This window comes from Alosa sapidissima, chromosome 18 (assembly GCF_018492685.1).
Source record: "Alosa sapidissima isolate fAloSap1 chromosome 18, fAloSap1.pri, whole genome shotgun sequence".
Lineage (NCBI taxonomy): Eukaryota > Metazoa > Chordata > Actinopteri > Clupeiformes > Clupeidae > Alosa > Alosa sapidissima.
This window is the reverse complement of record NC_055974.1, coordinates 15,052,684-15,068,253: the sequence shown is the minus strand read 5'-3', so window position 1 is coordinate 15,068,253 and position 15,570 is coordinate 15,052,684. Positions and strand designations below refer to the sequence as shown.

Genomic DNA, 15,570 nt, shown 5'->3' with positions numbered 1-15,570 from the left:
TTTGACTAAGAATGGTATTGAAAAGAGGAAATCCATCAATTCATAGTCTTAGAGTTATTTTATTGTAATGATATAAAATCTGCATATTGGACAGACTACAGAGTCCTCTTTCCAGTAGCTGAAGGTGACTCCTTCCTTAGGAGATTCTTTAGTATCCTTAGGAGAGTCCATGTAAGTATAATATGAGTGGTCTGGTATGGTCTCCGCATTTATCCCAATCCGTGAATTAGTGAAACACACTCAGCTTGCTGAGTGTGCACAGTGAACAGACAGTGAGGTGAAGCACACGCTAATCCCGGCGCAGTGAGCTGCCTGCAACAACAGCGGCGTGCTCAAGGGCACTTCAGCCGTGCGTACTGGTCGGGGTTCGAACCGGCAACCCTCCGGTTACAAGTCCGAAGCGCTAACCAGTAGGCCACGGCTGCCCCTGTAGGTAGTCAATTAGAATTATCCAAGCTAACCATGACCGATCACAGTAAAGGGGAAAGGGAGGAGCTCAACTGCACCTACCTTCATAGCCTACTGATATAACCAATGATGCGGGTCCATCATTGCACATTTCTCTTTAAAATTGGAAAGTTAAATAGGGTTCAGTGAATTCTACTGCCTTGCCTCTCAGTGGTGATGTTGAAGTGATTCAACTGAAAGATAACCCATATGTGTTTGTAGTTATGTTAACATACTTGAAAATTAAGTTATCAGATTTTATGAAGAATAAAGTCATATTAGAGGTTGTTCACTGGAAACAAGACACACAAATACACATTTTTATAAACTGAGTGAGGTCTAACACTATTTTTGCAGGACTTTCATATGCTCTGGGACTTGGTCAGCCAGGAATCAGCCAACAGGAGGGAGTGGATTAGGAAACTAGATGAAAATCTTGAAAAACTAATTTCAGAGAGAACAGCTGTGGTATGATGAAAACATGAATAAGTAGGTTCCTATCAGCTCTGTCCTTATTATTACCATGATAAAGATTTTTTTTTTTTTTTTTTGTCCAGATTTCAACATTGCTCAGAAAATACACTCAGAACTTAAAAAAATTCAGCTATGTCTTGCCTTGTGATGTTCATCGACTAATGGACAGTGAAGCCATGGTATGTAGCCTTTACTTTATTCAGTTTAGACTGTTTCAGTGGCTGTACATAATGTCTCTGATCCTTAAGGGCCAGGGCCTGCTTCCCCGAAAGCATCATAAGCCTAAGAAGGTTGTAAAGTCCCTCTTACGAAGATTTGCGGACTGTTTCCCGAAACCATCGTTGCTTAATGAAAACATTAAGCGTCATGAAAACACTCATAGATCTACAAGTGATCCTGAGTACCGGTAATCAGATTTTAGCATACAAAATAGCATGCTCATAATAATGTGATTAAAATGGATGAAAATGCATGAAACGAGACGTTGCCAGAATAGTTTGCAATTATCTTTGTCAAAGTGTAGGCTGTCTTTTATTAGACCTATGAGGTAAAAGCAAAGAAACGAACATGTGGTTTAGTCTGTGCTGTGTAAAAAACCTAAGCCTATGTTATTTAAGCTACACATTTCCTCACTATACTCAACCTCTTTCTCATCTCCAAACGTCTTCTTCAGTGACACCCCAAACCACTATGGAGGCAACACACACAGTGGGGCACTCACAAGTAGCAAAGAACAGACACGGCAGATGTGCTGAATAGCCATACATCATGCAACAGACATGAAAACAGTGCAACAATCTAATCTTAAATAATTAATATTTATGTCTCTGTGTGGTATATAGCCTGCTGGGGATGTTTACATGCAGATGCCAAAGTTTTTCTATTTTCGTATTGAAGTGAATTAGCCTAATGTAGCCTAGGCTAAATCCGAAGTTTAAGTAGCTGTGACGTGCGGTCACCTGACATTATCAAATTGGAGGATATTTCAGAACTATTAACTTGGACAGCTCCCCTTAAGATAATCTTAAGAGCAGTGCATGTGTGTTCACGCTACAACCATGTTCGGGAAACAAACAAACAATCTTAAGATGAATTGTAGAAAAACCTTGTAAGTGTGTGTATCCATCGTTATTGGGAAACCGGGCCAGGGACCTGAGAGACCGAGAATGAGCTTCTTCCACCAGGCCATAAGGGCTATGACCACTTTAAATGACCATTCAGCACCTAAACTAACATAGTTTTTCTTATTTTTTACGTAGTTGTTGCAACCCTCATTCCACTGTTGTTTTACTTGTATAATCACACATATGACATACATATCTTGAATCCTGGAATATGTAAAGCTAAGTAGTAGCAGTCACTTTAGTTATGCACATCAAATTATGCCATATGTAGACTGTTCTTTTCACAATGTGAAGTTTAAGTTCAACTTAACACAGGTAGATCTTTCTATGTACTCCTCAGATGATAAATCAGGCAGTGCTGTCTAATAGAAGGGCTGTGGCCAAACTGATGTTGAACCTGATGGAGGAGGACCTGCAGAAAGAGGCACTCCATCGGTTTCGATGGGAGGACAAACTGAAAGACTGGAAAAGAATCAAGGTCCTTGCTGCAGTCCAGAGATTCAAGTAAGTTTGTCACAAAACAACAAAATTCAATTGACATTTCTGTGTAAAATCACTGAAAAGTGGCACTGACACAAGAACATGAACAAGTATCAAGAACAAGTATCAAATTCAAATCAAATTTTGAGTCAAGCCAAGCCTACAGGCTCTGTTTCATTTCCTTATGGTAGCCTGCTATAAGCAAGTTTAGTTATTGCTTGAGTTGCAAAGAAATATGCAAATACTCGAAATGGCTACTGTATTTTAACGCTAATGAATGGCTATTACATTATTGATATTCCATCAGAAATGCATGTTAATAAATAATATGTATTGATACATAAATATTGTTAATATAATCATAAATATATGTATTGTTCTTAGCTTCTATCAACACAGAGACAATAAGAGAATGATAGTCTAATATAACAATGTCCAAACTAAAATGTTAAAGCCAAGTCAAAAAGTCGAGCTTAGAACTGAAGAAATGTATCTGTATTGCGCACACTATTGTTTTGCAAGTAAAATAACCCTGATTACAGTCCACTCACTCTGGCTTATTTTTAAAAAAAATGCCTTTAATCCCAGTTTTCACAATATTGTTATTGTATAATATTATTGTTGGAATATTTACCATTTTTCTCCATATTCAGGGATCTTATGAACAATCCAGACTTAAAGTGCTCTAAGGACATTGTGGCCACATTGGAGATTTTGCAGGAGTCACAGGCACAGTACAATAAGGAGAGGACCTCTGTCCTACAGGCAATCAAGTAAGAGTGTATAATTGACGTGACTTTCAAACAATGTGTTACGCTACCGTGCTTACACACAGTTGCGTTCCGTCACCGCATGCCATGCTTCCCGACAGGCAGGGGTGTGTAGCCTACTATGCAAATGCCTTGAAGTAGGCCTAAAACCGTAATTCGATTGGCTGGTGCCTTCTGTTGGTCTCTATCGGTGCAGCAGAAGTTTAACTTTTTGACTTGGGCGACAGGAGCAACGCGACACAACAGACCCACAATTCAGTTCAGCAACGGATGACGTAAGCCCATGTTAAGTGAATGAGATGCGTCTCCAGCACTGCACTGCACGCAACTGTGTGTAACAGTGCTGATCCACTAGTACTACACGACATACGTATGGTGTCGCTCTGCCTCCCCTCGTCCAGTCGTTTGTGGCCGTTTCGTTTAAAATCTAGACCAATGTCCAGCACCAACGAGACAGCTGCTGCCCTGGTGGCATCCATGTTCTTCCCAAAAAGACTAAAAACCCCAGCGTTCGCGCTAGCAACTACAGTAATTCGTACATGTTGTACGGGTGGGCGTACGATGATTTACGAGTCTAATGGAAAGGGTCATAAGGCTACGCTCACGTCCTTAAAGTGGTAGGCAGTCAATTAGACTTACACACCACCAATGTAATGACATTAAAGGTTGTATCAGCGATTTCAGGCCAAAAAAAGACCCAAACATAAATGATCTCATTCATCTAATCTTTCCTAACGATCCGGTAGCTGCCTGCCCCTTAATACAAACTATGCAAGCCATTTCGAAATCTTGTTTTATTTAAACTACTCAATGCAATCTCAAATCCTCACCAGAAACACCAACAGTCAATATATTTCTCCAAATACTTTGTTTGTTTGTTTTATGGACTACTAGGTGGTCGTGGAAGAGATCGTTAAAACATTTATTTGTCTTGTAAGCAGAACGTTGTGGTAGAACAAAGGACCTACAACCTTGTGCTTTCATTGGATAGTCGCGACGCATTCAACGGATTCATTTGCATAAAGATGTGCATCGGCCAGCAATTTGTCATTTTTTTTCAAATGCAGCGCAGCCTTCCCAGAATGCTTTGCGGATTTGCATAGCTACCGTCGGGAACACCCACTGGCATGCGTTGACGGAACGCAACTGTGTGTGGGAGCCGTAAGCACCGTACACCACATCAAATGTTTTACTGAAACATCTTTCATTGCCGTGTTTTGCAGAACTTTGACACCACCAAATTGCTCCAAGTCCTTGATAACGGCGTGGTATTCCAATTTATCTGCAGTAAATGATAAAATGGGTCTGAACCTTACCCTAACATTACCATAGCATACAAATATTGTAAGGTTTTGTTATTTATTTATTTATTTATTTATTTATTTATTTATTTAATATTGCCTTATAACTATATGTTCCTCCACAGACTGCATGCATATTGACACAATTAAGAAATTGCAGAGCTACTATGAAAACATCTGGCAGAACTGCCTAGCAGAGGTGGAGCACTTCAAGGTATTTTTTTATCGTTTTGCATTTTTGGTGTGCTTTTGGTTAAGTTGTTAGCTCATGCTCCACCACATTAGAGAGAGAATAAGAGTGGCCAATGGTCGGACTAAACACAGCACTCTTCACATGTATTTGCTCTTCTGGTAAAGTTGAATGAAAAGAGGTTAAAACGTCAAAAAGAGGTATAAGATCATCTAAATTCAGGGTTTAACATTTTCTTGCCAACATACCTTAATCTCTAGACCCTGTTTACACATAGGGAAAACGCATACATTTTCATGCGGTTTGATCATTGAAAACGATTATTTCTGAAAACTCTGGCCAAGGTGGAGATTTGGGGAAACTCAGGTTTCACGGTTGCATGTAAACAAGGGTAAACAGCGTTTTTGCATTGTGAGGTGATGTTCCCTCGTTTGTTTGTAATCTCCGATTGACCACCAGTTTGCTCAACGTGTCTGTGACAAGCTTCCCCTGCTGTTTTTAGCATCAGCGTGAACGGAAAACGAAGGAGGGGAAATATCAGTATCATAATACCCTGCTATGTATAAACATGACTGTTTAATATTTATTTGTTTTGAACGTTTTTGATTACACCAGGCACAGACATGTTCTTTGTTAGCCTTGGATAAATATTTGAACCAAATCACACACACTACAATTATTGGCACCCCTAGAAAATCTAGTTTGACGTTGTAACTGAAACATTTTTCTATTTTCAAGTCAAATGTTTATCTTGAATTTCCCCTTGGGGATCAATAAAGTATCTATCTATCTATCTATCTATCTATCTAGTCATTTTCAACAGAGAATACACAATTCAAAGTAATATAAACCAAAATCCAGCGAAACAGTGGTGATAGGTGCAATTTATGTACAATGATCAGCACCTGTAGCTGAACACAACTTTACTTGCTTTAATTGTGATAGCCTTATAATTATTAACATACTCATTGTTTGCTTCTTTTGTTGATAGACGTTTGATGAATAGCCTACTACTGTAGTAGTTGTTTGGAAATGGAGGGGCAATTTTTCAAGGGTCTTTTCAACGAATTCTGTTATATAGCCAATATAAAGGTATACACAGTCGTACATGTGCATCTTTGTAGTGGCAAGCTTTCTTAATGACGTCGCGTGCTGAGATAAGGAAGCTTGCATGCTGTAAAGTAAAAACCAACTGGAAAAAATATAATATCTGTGACGTAGACCTAGCGTGAAATATCATACTACTTTAAATACGAAGGCCATAATACCCTGACCTTACAAGCTATATACCTTATTAGGAGAAATAAGATCAAAGTGCTCCCAAACAGGTGAATACTTTCTCTTCCTAACTTGAGCCTCTCAAACAATTCACTAAACGCACTAAATCCTGCTCAAACTACAACCAACGACTAACAGGAACCCACGAGTATGTATCCAGGAATGGGATGTCTTTTTACTCTGAGCGTCTCGCCAGATCACATTGATTTGGTTAACGGTCCGTTCATGCCAGCTGAGAATATCAGGGACCGCCCCCGTGATTACGTTGTTACTGTGTTCATGTGCTTTGCCGTCGGAATGTGTGGAAAAACATGAATGCCACAACAAAGGTTAAAGCATATGCTGACTAATCTTAACTAAACAACTGTATTTGCTTAAAGATAGTGCAAGACGCTTGTGAAAGAAGGATAAGCTTTCAAGTGACAAAAACGGCAAATTCCCGAGTTCACATTAAAACTGTTGGACATGAAAGGCCACATGGACTACAAACGAACTACAACGTGATGACAAAAGTGATGACGAGCCCCTAACTGGGCAACTCTGTTAGCAAAATCTAGCCCCAGTTTCCGACCTCTGACTCACACATTACGTGACGTGAATGATGCGGAATGATGATGTTTTCACTGGGAAAAAGGGTTTTCCGAAGCCCCTGAACGCTAGGTTATTCCCACATAAAGAGACGTGAATTATGATGTTTTCAATTTGTGAAAAATGTTTTTCCCATGCGCATAAACGCACTGTAGGTCATTTAGAGACCGTGAAAAGAGTCAAGAAAGTGACGTCAAATGCGTCAAAATGCGAGAGGGAGTTAAGTCATTTAGAGACGAATGACCGCGTCGCAGGAAGTGCATCATAACAAAGAGACGCCAGACCCTCTTGTAACAGCTGTACTCAGTGATACTGCAGACTCGTAAAAGTAGTTAGAAAATAAGGCAGAAAAATCATGCTGCTTCCTTATGTTGGAATGTGCAAAAATGTACAAACAATCAAGAGGATGCCTTCTTGTATGTGATTTCTGCAACAGTGATACTGCAAACGTGTTGATAGCCTATTGTTGATTTATATGCTGTAGCCTAGTGTAAAGCATGTCACACAGTAGCCTAGCCTACAGAAAACACTTAATTGATGTGATGTGATATAATGATAACTTGTATGCCTACAATGGTTTTTTAAACATCAGTCATTTATTTAGTCAGTCATCATGTTCATGTTAATGAATAGGAAGGACACCTAAACGATAGCCATAAACCAAAATTTCGCGCAATATCTGCCGTGATTCCCTATGCGTGAGTCACAAGCTCCTTCCAGCTGACTCTGGCAGATCTCGTGGACAGTCAGTCGCGATCAATTATTTAATAAATAAATGTGAATTACGAATAATAATAAAAAGCTTCTACCTAATGTGACTATTTTTTCCATGAACTGTAAAAGAAAACGTAAGTTACGCATGTAACTATGGATCTGTGAGACCGAGGGATGACCGTCACTACGGTCTAAAAAAGGAATGATCACCTTCGTTCTGCCTATCACCGAGACCATATGTCAACAAAGTCATGCCCATGACCTCCGGAAGCAGAACGACTCGAGCTTGTAAATAGCGGAGATTGCTCCCGGTTCAGTCTCCTACCTTGAGCAGGATGGTCCGAGCGACAAGGATAGTGACGGTCATCCCTCGGTCTCACAAATCCATAGTTACATGCGTAACTTGCGATCTGTTTCGACCTCACTCTGACCGTCACTACGGTCTAAAAAAGGGATGACACATACCAAAAAAGTCGCGAGGAGCTCTAAGCTAACCATTAAAACCTCGCTCGGTCACGGACATGAGGGCAGCGTCGCCAACCGGAGCTGGGCGAGTGACGTCCACCCTATAAAACCTGGTAAAAGTGCAAGGCGTCGCCCATGAAGCCGCTGCACAGATATCGCTTGCTGGTACCCCCTTAAGGGCAGCCCAAGACGTAGCCATACTCCTGGTGGAGTGAGCCCTTGTACACGAAGGGACTGGCATTCCCCGAGCCCGGTAGGCATGGGAAATAACCTCAACCAGCCAATGTGACAGCCGCTGTTTGGAAAGCGGTAGCCCCTGCTTCGCCGCTCCATAACAGACAAAAAGTTGAGTGTGTTCCCTCCTCAACGACTGTGTACGGGCCAGATAAGCTCTCAAAGCCCTGACTGGGCACAGAGTGAGCAACTTGTCGTGCTCTGCCTGTGAGGCAGCAGACGGCTGGAATTGGGTCAGCTCCAGAACCTGGTTGATAGACTGCTGACTTAGAACCTTAGGCAGGAAGGCTGGATTAGGCCAAAGTGACACGCCAGTGCCCCCTACCTGCCACCTCAGGCAGTCTTCGCTGACGGAGAGGGCGCACAGCTCCCCGACACGCCTGGCCGAACAAAGAGCCAAGAGAAAGCTAGTTTTCAGAGACAAAGATTGCAGATCTGCATCTAAAATGGGCTCATACGGGCCTTCAGTAAGTGACATTAAAACAGTGGGCAAATCCCAGTTTGGTGCCCGCAAAGTGCGAACTGGACGCAACCGGCGGGCCCCTTTTAAAAACTGACCAATCAGTGGATGCCTACCCAAGGGTCTGTTATCCGCACCCTGGTGAAAGGCTGAAATGGCCGAGGCATAGACCTTCACAGTACTGACCGCCTTGCCTTGATCCAAATAGGACTGCAAGAAGCGCAAAACTTGTGGCACAGGGCAAACCGCTGGCTCAAGACCCAAGCTGGCACACCAATCCGAAAAGATCCTCCACCTGAGTGCATAGCAAGCTCTAGTAGAAGGAGCCCTGGTGTTGTTCAGAGTCTCCTGCACAGACTCAGCTAGCTGTTCAATGACGGACTCTGCAGGGGCCAAACCCACAGGCGCAGGGCACCTGGGTTCGGATGCCAGATCTGCCCGTCTGCTTGTGACAGAAGATCCGCCCGGCAGGGTAACTGCCATGGCTGACCCTGCAGGAGCCGGAGAAGGTCTGGGAACCAAGGCCTCGCCGGCCACCGTGGAGCAACCAGCAGAACTGTGTGTTGGCCCTCCCTGATCCTCCGCAGGACCTGAGGTACAAGAGGGGATGGAGGAAAAGCGTACAACAAGCCTGTCGGCCAGTCTTGTGACAGAGCATCCAGGCCCAAACTGCCTCCCTGTCCCACGAGAGAGTACCACTCTGGGCAGTGAGTCGTTTCCGCCGACGCAAACAGGTCCACTTGTGCAGTACCATACTGAGCCCAGACCGGGCTGACCACCTCTGGGTTCAATCTCCATTCCCCCTGAAGTGGCCCGGTCCTGGAGAGAATGTCGGCCGCCCTGTTCTGCACGCTTGGAACGTGTACTGCCCTCACTGAAGCCAGACGCGGCCATGCCCATGACAGCCGAGGTGCTGTCTGACCTCACCAGAACATGTTGGCTTCGCAACCCTGGCAGGAACCTCTGCAGGGCGAGATGGATGGCCTTCAGCTCGAGGACGTTGATGTGCTCTGACGTCCAGGAGGGAGGCCACACGCCCCTCGCTGACAGCCCTTCCCAGACAGCTCCCCAGCCTGTCAGAGAAGCGTCTGTCGAGATGACTTGCCTCTTGTGAGGAAGGCCCCCCAGTGGAACACCCTGGAGTAAGAACCTCCTGTCCCTCCAAGGACGCAGGGCTCGGATGCAAGCAGGAGACACCCGCAACTTCACATGCCTGTCGTCTCTCGGGTGGAGCTGAAAGGCTTTGAACCAACACTGCAGGGGGCGTGCCTTCAGCAGGCCCAATGGCAGTACCACAGCTGCCGCGGCCATTAAGCCCAACAGCCTCTGGACTTTGTGGGCGGTGACCAGTCTGCCCAGCCGAAAGCCTGTCAGAGCCTCGGTCAAGCTGTCTGCCCTCCGTGGAGTGAAGGACGCCGTCATGCTGACCGAGTCGAGGAGGACACCAAGGAAATCCGCCTGCTGGCGGGGCTGCAAGTTGCTCTTTTTCCAGTTGACCGTGAAACCCAGGGCCTGGATATGGGTCAGAACCATGTCGGTGTCGTGCACCACCTGCACCTGAGATGGGGCACAAATTAGCCAGTCGTTCAGGTACGGTAGGATCTTTAGGCCCTGGACCTGCAGGGGGGCTAGTGCGGCTGCCACCACGCGAGTAAAAATTCTGGGGGCCAGTGAAAGGCCAAATGGGAGGACCTGAAACTGAAACGTTTCAACGTGGACCATTTTGAATGGCAGCACCTTGAGGTACTGGTTCAAGGGCCTGAGGTCAAGGACCGGCCGGTAACCTCCGTCTTTTTTGGGCACAATAAAATATTTGGAATAAAACCCAGTGTGCCGTGCGTGCAGCGGTACTTCTGAGATGGCCCCTTTCAGAAGCAACTCCTGGACCTTCTTGACAAGCACGGAATTTAAAAGGGGGTCTTTCACAGACGTCATCTTGACCCCTGAAAACGTAGGGGGCCGCCGTCGAAACTGTAGGCGGTAACCGTGAGTCACCGTAGCCACAACCCAAGAGTCTGGCACAGTCTGGTAAGTTGATACTTAGCTCTGGTGTTCGGGCGGGCTGCCACCGCCCATACTTACGTGATGCTGCCCTGTGGGGAACCGGAGCCCGCCTGTGGCACACACGCTGACCAGTTTCTCTAGAAGCGCCAGCCTGTTCCACTCTGTCCAGCACCCCCTGGGAGTCTGGATGGAACACATGCCCAGGCACCACGGGGAGACCTAACAGGTCTGTCCTGATGGCATCAGGGAGAGAGGTTTGGGCAAGCCACACCTGTCTACGGCACAGCACCGCAGAGGCCATAGCACTCCCGACATCACGCATCAGCTGGGAGTGGGCTGACAGTGCGGCATCCACCAGGGCCCTTGCATCATGATCCTCCGGGCTCATCATTTTTCGCAGTGCCGCCAGAGTGATAGCCAGGGCGTTGCCCATACGGGCTGCCCGTGCTGATGCGTCAAGGCAGTGACTGATGAGACGGTCCATCTTGGCACACTCCTTACGCGGGCAGCGTGGATTGGGAGATGCATTGGCAGGCCCCAGGGAAGTCCAGGCAGCGATGGACTGCTCCACCGGTGGCATATCCCCCAGCCCTGAGTCGGCTGGATAGGCAGCCTTTGCCAGCTGACGGCAACCTGGATTGAATTGGGGGCGCTGTAGCGACTTACCCCATACCGTCCGCAGCACCTTCGTGTAATCCTCTGCCACGGGTATACACGGTGGTGGGCTGCTGTGCGAGACGCCTTCTCAGACGCCCCCAAGGGAAGCCATATCTGGCATAGGGGCCTGAAGACCCAGGATGTTGGAGGCACTCAACACCCGTGACATCAAGGAGCCGACAGGGACCTCCCCTGGCACCGTGGATTCATCAGTTGGCTCGACCATGTCTGAATGTAGCTCATCCAGGAGGCCGTCCCCGCTTACGTCATCGATCGTAGAACGAGGGGCATGGAGTGACAGCACATCCACATCACCCAGATCAACATCCGCACCATGGCCTGGATGGGGAGAGACCTTCCTGGCCAGGGGGCAGAGAAGGGGATGACGTGCCCTGGAGACCCTCCAGCCTGTCCATCCTCCTAGCCAGAGCCTGGAGAGCTGAGAGAATCTGAAGCGACTCCGTGCCATTACCCTGGAAGGGGACTCATGTTGCCGTTTACGCTTGTGCGTATGCTTACGGCCATGCCTATGAGAGTGGGATGGTCGGTCGGGTGAGCGCCGCCTGTCCCGTCCACGCACGTGGCCACATGCCTGGTCAGCCCGGCGGAGCTGTTCCTCCCTAGGAAGGTCACAGGCTGCGCTGCAGGGGCTGTCGACATCCTCCAGGAGGTGGGCGGCCCCAAGGCAAGCGGGACACTCTCTATGCCCATCATTGGGGGCCATCGTGGCCCTACAGACTCTGCAGTAGTGTGCCGCCATAGCCTACCATAGAAAAACACAATGCAAACAACACAATACAATACTTAAGGCACTTACCTTGGCCGTACAACGCACTGGGTCTGCAAGCAGCAGCCCGTAAAGAGATACAGCAGTGGTGTAATACAGTACACGGGTGGCCTGAAGCAGCGTGCGGACACTCTTAGCAGGCTCACACTGGCCCAGCTAGCTGCGGACAGCAGCGACGGGGTACACAACAGATACACAAAGAAGGCGGCCACCAGTGCGCGAACGCACGTGCCGACGCACACCAGTGGACAACTGGAGAAAAGACACACAGCAGCCCGCACCTCGTGCAAGACTGCACCTAGCAGACACAAACAGCTAAACTTACCTTTTGCAAGTAGCCTAGCACACAACAACAAAGCTAACAAGAAGCACACAGTAACATTAGCGCCTAAGCGGCCGAGCACATACGCGCTGATCAGGCCCACACAGGTTCCGGCTGCCAGAGCAGTAAACAGAAATAATAACGGTGGCCCACGCCGGTGCGCGAACGCACCCAGCAGGCTCACACCAAGCCCAACTAGCCGCGAACAGCCAGATAAGGTACACAGTAGTTAACAAACAACAACCCGGAAACCTGGCACACACAAAGGGAAAATAACACTGAATCGGCGGCCCGCAGCAGTGCGCGAACGCAGGCAGCAGGCTCACACTAGCCCCTCCGCCGTGCGGTATGGGGTGAACTCAGGAAAGGCGTCAACAAGTTAAACAAAGTTAAACGAAGTTTCCTGAAAAAAACACAGGTTACTGCCACATGCAGACTAACAAATATAGTCAAGCAAGAAAGCAGTGAAAGTAAGTACTCACGTATCACAGGTCTCAGATGAGGCGATCAAGGTGAGAGACTGAACCGGGAGCAATCTCCGCTATTTACAAGCTCGAGTCGTTCTGCTTCTGGAGGTCATGGGCATGACTTTGTTGACATATGGTCTCGGTGATAGGCAGAACAAAGGTGATCATTCCTTTTTTAGACCGTAGTGACGGTCAGAGTGAGGTCGAAACAGATCACTTTTTTTCCAGCTGTATTCTCCATAAAGAGTAAAGTAAACTATGTACTTATTTCCGGAATTGACGTCACTTCCTGGACTCGTCTGAGGCTGGTCTAATGGGTTAACCCCTACTGGGGAGACAAAATGCATCATACCGGAAGTGAGATTCCGGAAGTAGGCACATAATTTGCTTCATTGCTTATGGAGAATACAGTGGGAAAAAGTGGTTTTCTTTTACAGTCTGGAATGTGTCTGCATTGGCTATTGTTTAAATTTCCTTTCTAAAGTAAATTACAGTTGTGCAAAATAATAGCAGTGTGTTTAAAACAGAGAAAAAGTTCCATGTTCCTAATAGCATTTATTTCCATACATACAAAGGCACTAGGAGCAGCACACATTCAATTCCAAATGAAAAAAATGAACATTATTTTTTGTACTGAAAAAAACAAAGAATATAAGGTTGTTCAAAAAAATAGCAGTATCTGCATTTTCATTTACAAACTGGAATATTTACTGTATAAACTGAATATTAAATGAAGATTTAGCTTTTCTTTTAAGCACTGAACTAATATTTAGGTGTATAACCATTATTTCTGATCACTGCTTTACATCTGTGTGGCATAGTCAACTAACATTTGACACCTGCAAACATAAATGGCAGCCCAAGCTGACTGGGCTACATTCCACAGATCTTCTGCATTCTTGGGTTTTGCATCAAAAACAAAATTTGAGGTCACTCCACAAATTGTCAATCGGATTGAGGTCTGGGGATTGGGCTGGCCACTTCATGACATCAATTTTGTTGGTCTGCAACCCGTATGTTGCCCGCTCCCTTTGTGTTTGTGGTCATTGTCCTGCTGAAACACTCATTTTAAGGGCATTTCTTCCTCAGCATAAGGCAACATGACCTCTTCCAGTATTTTAAGGTACTGAAACTGGTCCATGGTGCCTGTTATGTGATAAATGGGCCCCACTCCAAAGTATTCACAGTGTACTGTGGCTTGTATTCAGTGTTTGTCCATAGAGCATTGCACCACTTCTTTTTTGGCCAGTCAATGTGTTCTTTGGCAAACTGTAACCTTTTCAATACATGTCTTTTTTCAGCAGTGGTACTTTACGAGGTTTTCTTGCAAATAGTTTGGCTTAACATAGGCGTCATCTGATTGTTGAAGTACTCACAGAAAGATCTTCTTTGATCTCTCTGGAGCTGATCATTGGATGCTTCTTTGCCATTCTTGTTATTCTATGATCTATGTGGATGGTAGTATTCCTTTTTCTTTACCATTTCAAAGCATCATTTTAGCTACGCAGCCAATTATTTTCTGCACTTCTTTGTATGTTTTCCCCTCTCCAATCAACTTTTTTGATCAAAGTTCTTTTTCCTTCAGTGCAATGTCTAGACCGACCCATTTTACTCACTGAGCAAGGGCTAAAACCAGCAGGTACAACATCTGCTGCCTTCCTTCCTTAACTCATTGAGTGCCAAAAATGTAATATTACGTTTTTAGCTTTTTTTTTTAATTACGAAACTAGACACTTTAGCACACCTTATATGTGATTTTGGGAACTCTGTGATGAATGGAAATGAAATATATGACGATTGTGAAACTCATGAAAACGCACAATCTGGACATTTTATCTGGACATTTTATCATAACTCGCGTTGCCGCTTTGGGTCGAATCAGTGACGCATGCACGTCAGGTCAAAACCAGGCCATTTTCGTGGGTCTATCACTAGGTGGCAGTCTCGCCAGGTCTCGGTGATGGTGATCGGTGATGGTTTACACAAGTAAGTAACAGGCAACACTTCATATTTCATGAAAGACGTTATATCTCCATTTCTATAAAAAAAACAGCGATTTTGATGAAAACTAGCCACTGTTTAGCTTGGGATTTCTCAGGAACAGAGGCGTGTAGAAATACACGGTTTGCATCGACCTAGCTTAAAGTCTCACCTTTTAATCGAGCTATTGTATGTGTTCATAGCTATAACACAGAATATGCTGTGGCTGTACAAAAATCATCAACAATGGTCTAGATTGCTGGCACTCTAGGACAAAGCTCCCGAAAACAGCTTGGCATTCAATGAGTTAAATAAGGGTCATTATTGGCACCCCATTTCTTCACAGACTTAATGACCTCCCTAATTAAACTCCACACTGCTATTAATTTGAACACACCCCTCTCATTAAATGAGTCAATTACCCCCAATCAGCAGCATGCATGTCAGTTAAGTCTGTTGGTTGGCCATTGCTCTGCTGCACCTAGTCATGAATTTGTTCCCATGTTGTATCATCATTTCTGCCAAAATCAGTACTCAGTACAGTACACATATTAGTGATGTTAGACTGCTATTATTTTGCACATAGCTGTACAGTATGTGCTTACTTCTGGAATCTCACTTCCGGAATGATGCATTTTGATGTGTTTGATGTCACTTCCTGGACTCGTCTGATGGTTTCTAAATGACTTAACCCCTACTGCATTCTTGAAACAAGCTTCAGAGCCTTGGTATCAACCGGAACATCACTACACATTTCCACCCAATCACGTTCGAAAAACCCAGCCTCTTCAGCAAAAAAAACATTTAAAAAAACATTTAACCCAAATT

The 15,570-nt window shown here is 45.4% G+C and overlaps 1 protein-coding gene across 3 annotated transcripts in view; it reads left to right on the top strand.

The window, feature by feature from the left end:
• Positions 1-15,570, top strand: part of ccdc180 (coiled-coil domain containing 180) — a 56,740-nt gene that overhangs the window by 9,308 nt on the left and 31,862 nt on the right. For all 3 annotated transcript variants that reach the window (XM_042070477.1, XM_042070475.1, XM_042070476.1), the window contains exons 6-11: positions 805-915; positions 1,005-1,100; positions 2,386-2,549; positions 3,179-3,298; positions 4,519-4,598; positions 4,722-4,810. In XM_042070477.1, the coding sequence (XP_041926411.1) occupies positions 805-915; positions 1,005-1,100; positions 2,386-2,549; positions 3,179-3,298; positions 4,519-4,598; positions 4,722-4,810 (660 nt within the window). The remainder of the gene's footprint in view (positions 1-804; positions 916-1,004; positions 1,101-2,385; positions 2,550-3,178; positions 3,299-4,518; positions 4,599-4,721; positions 4,811-15,570) is intronic.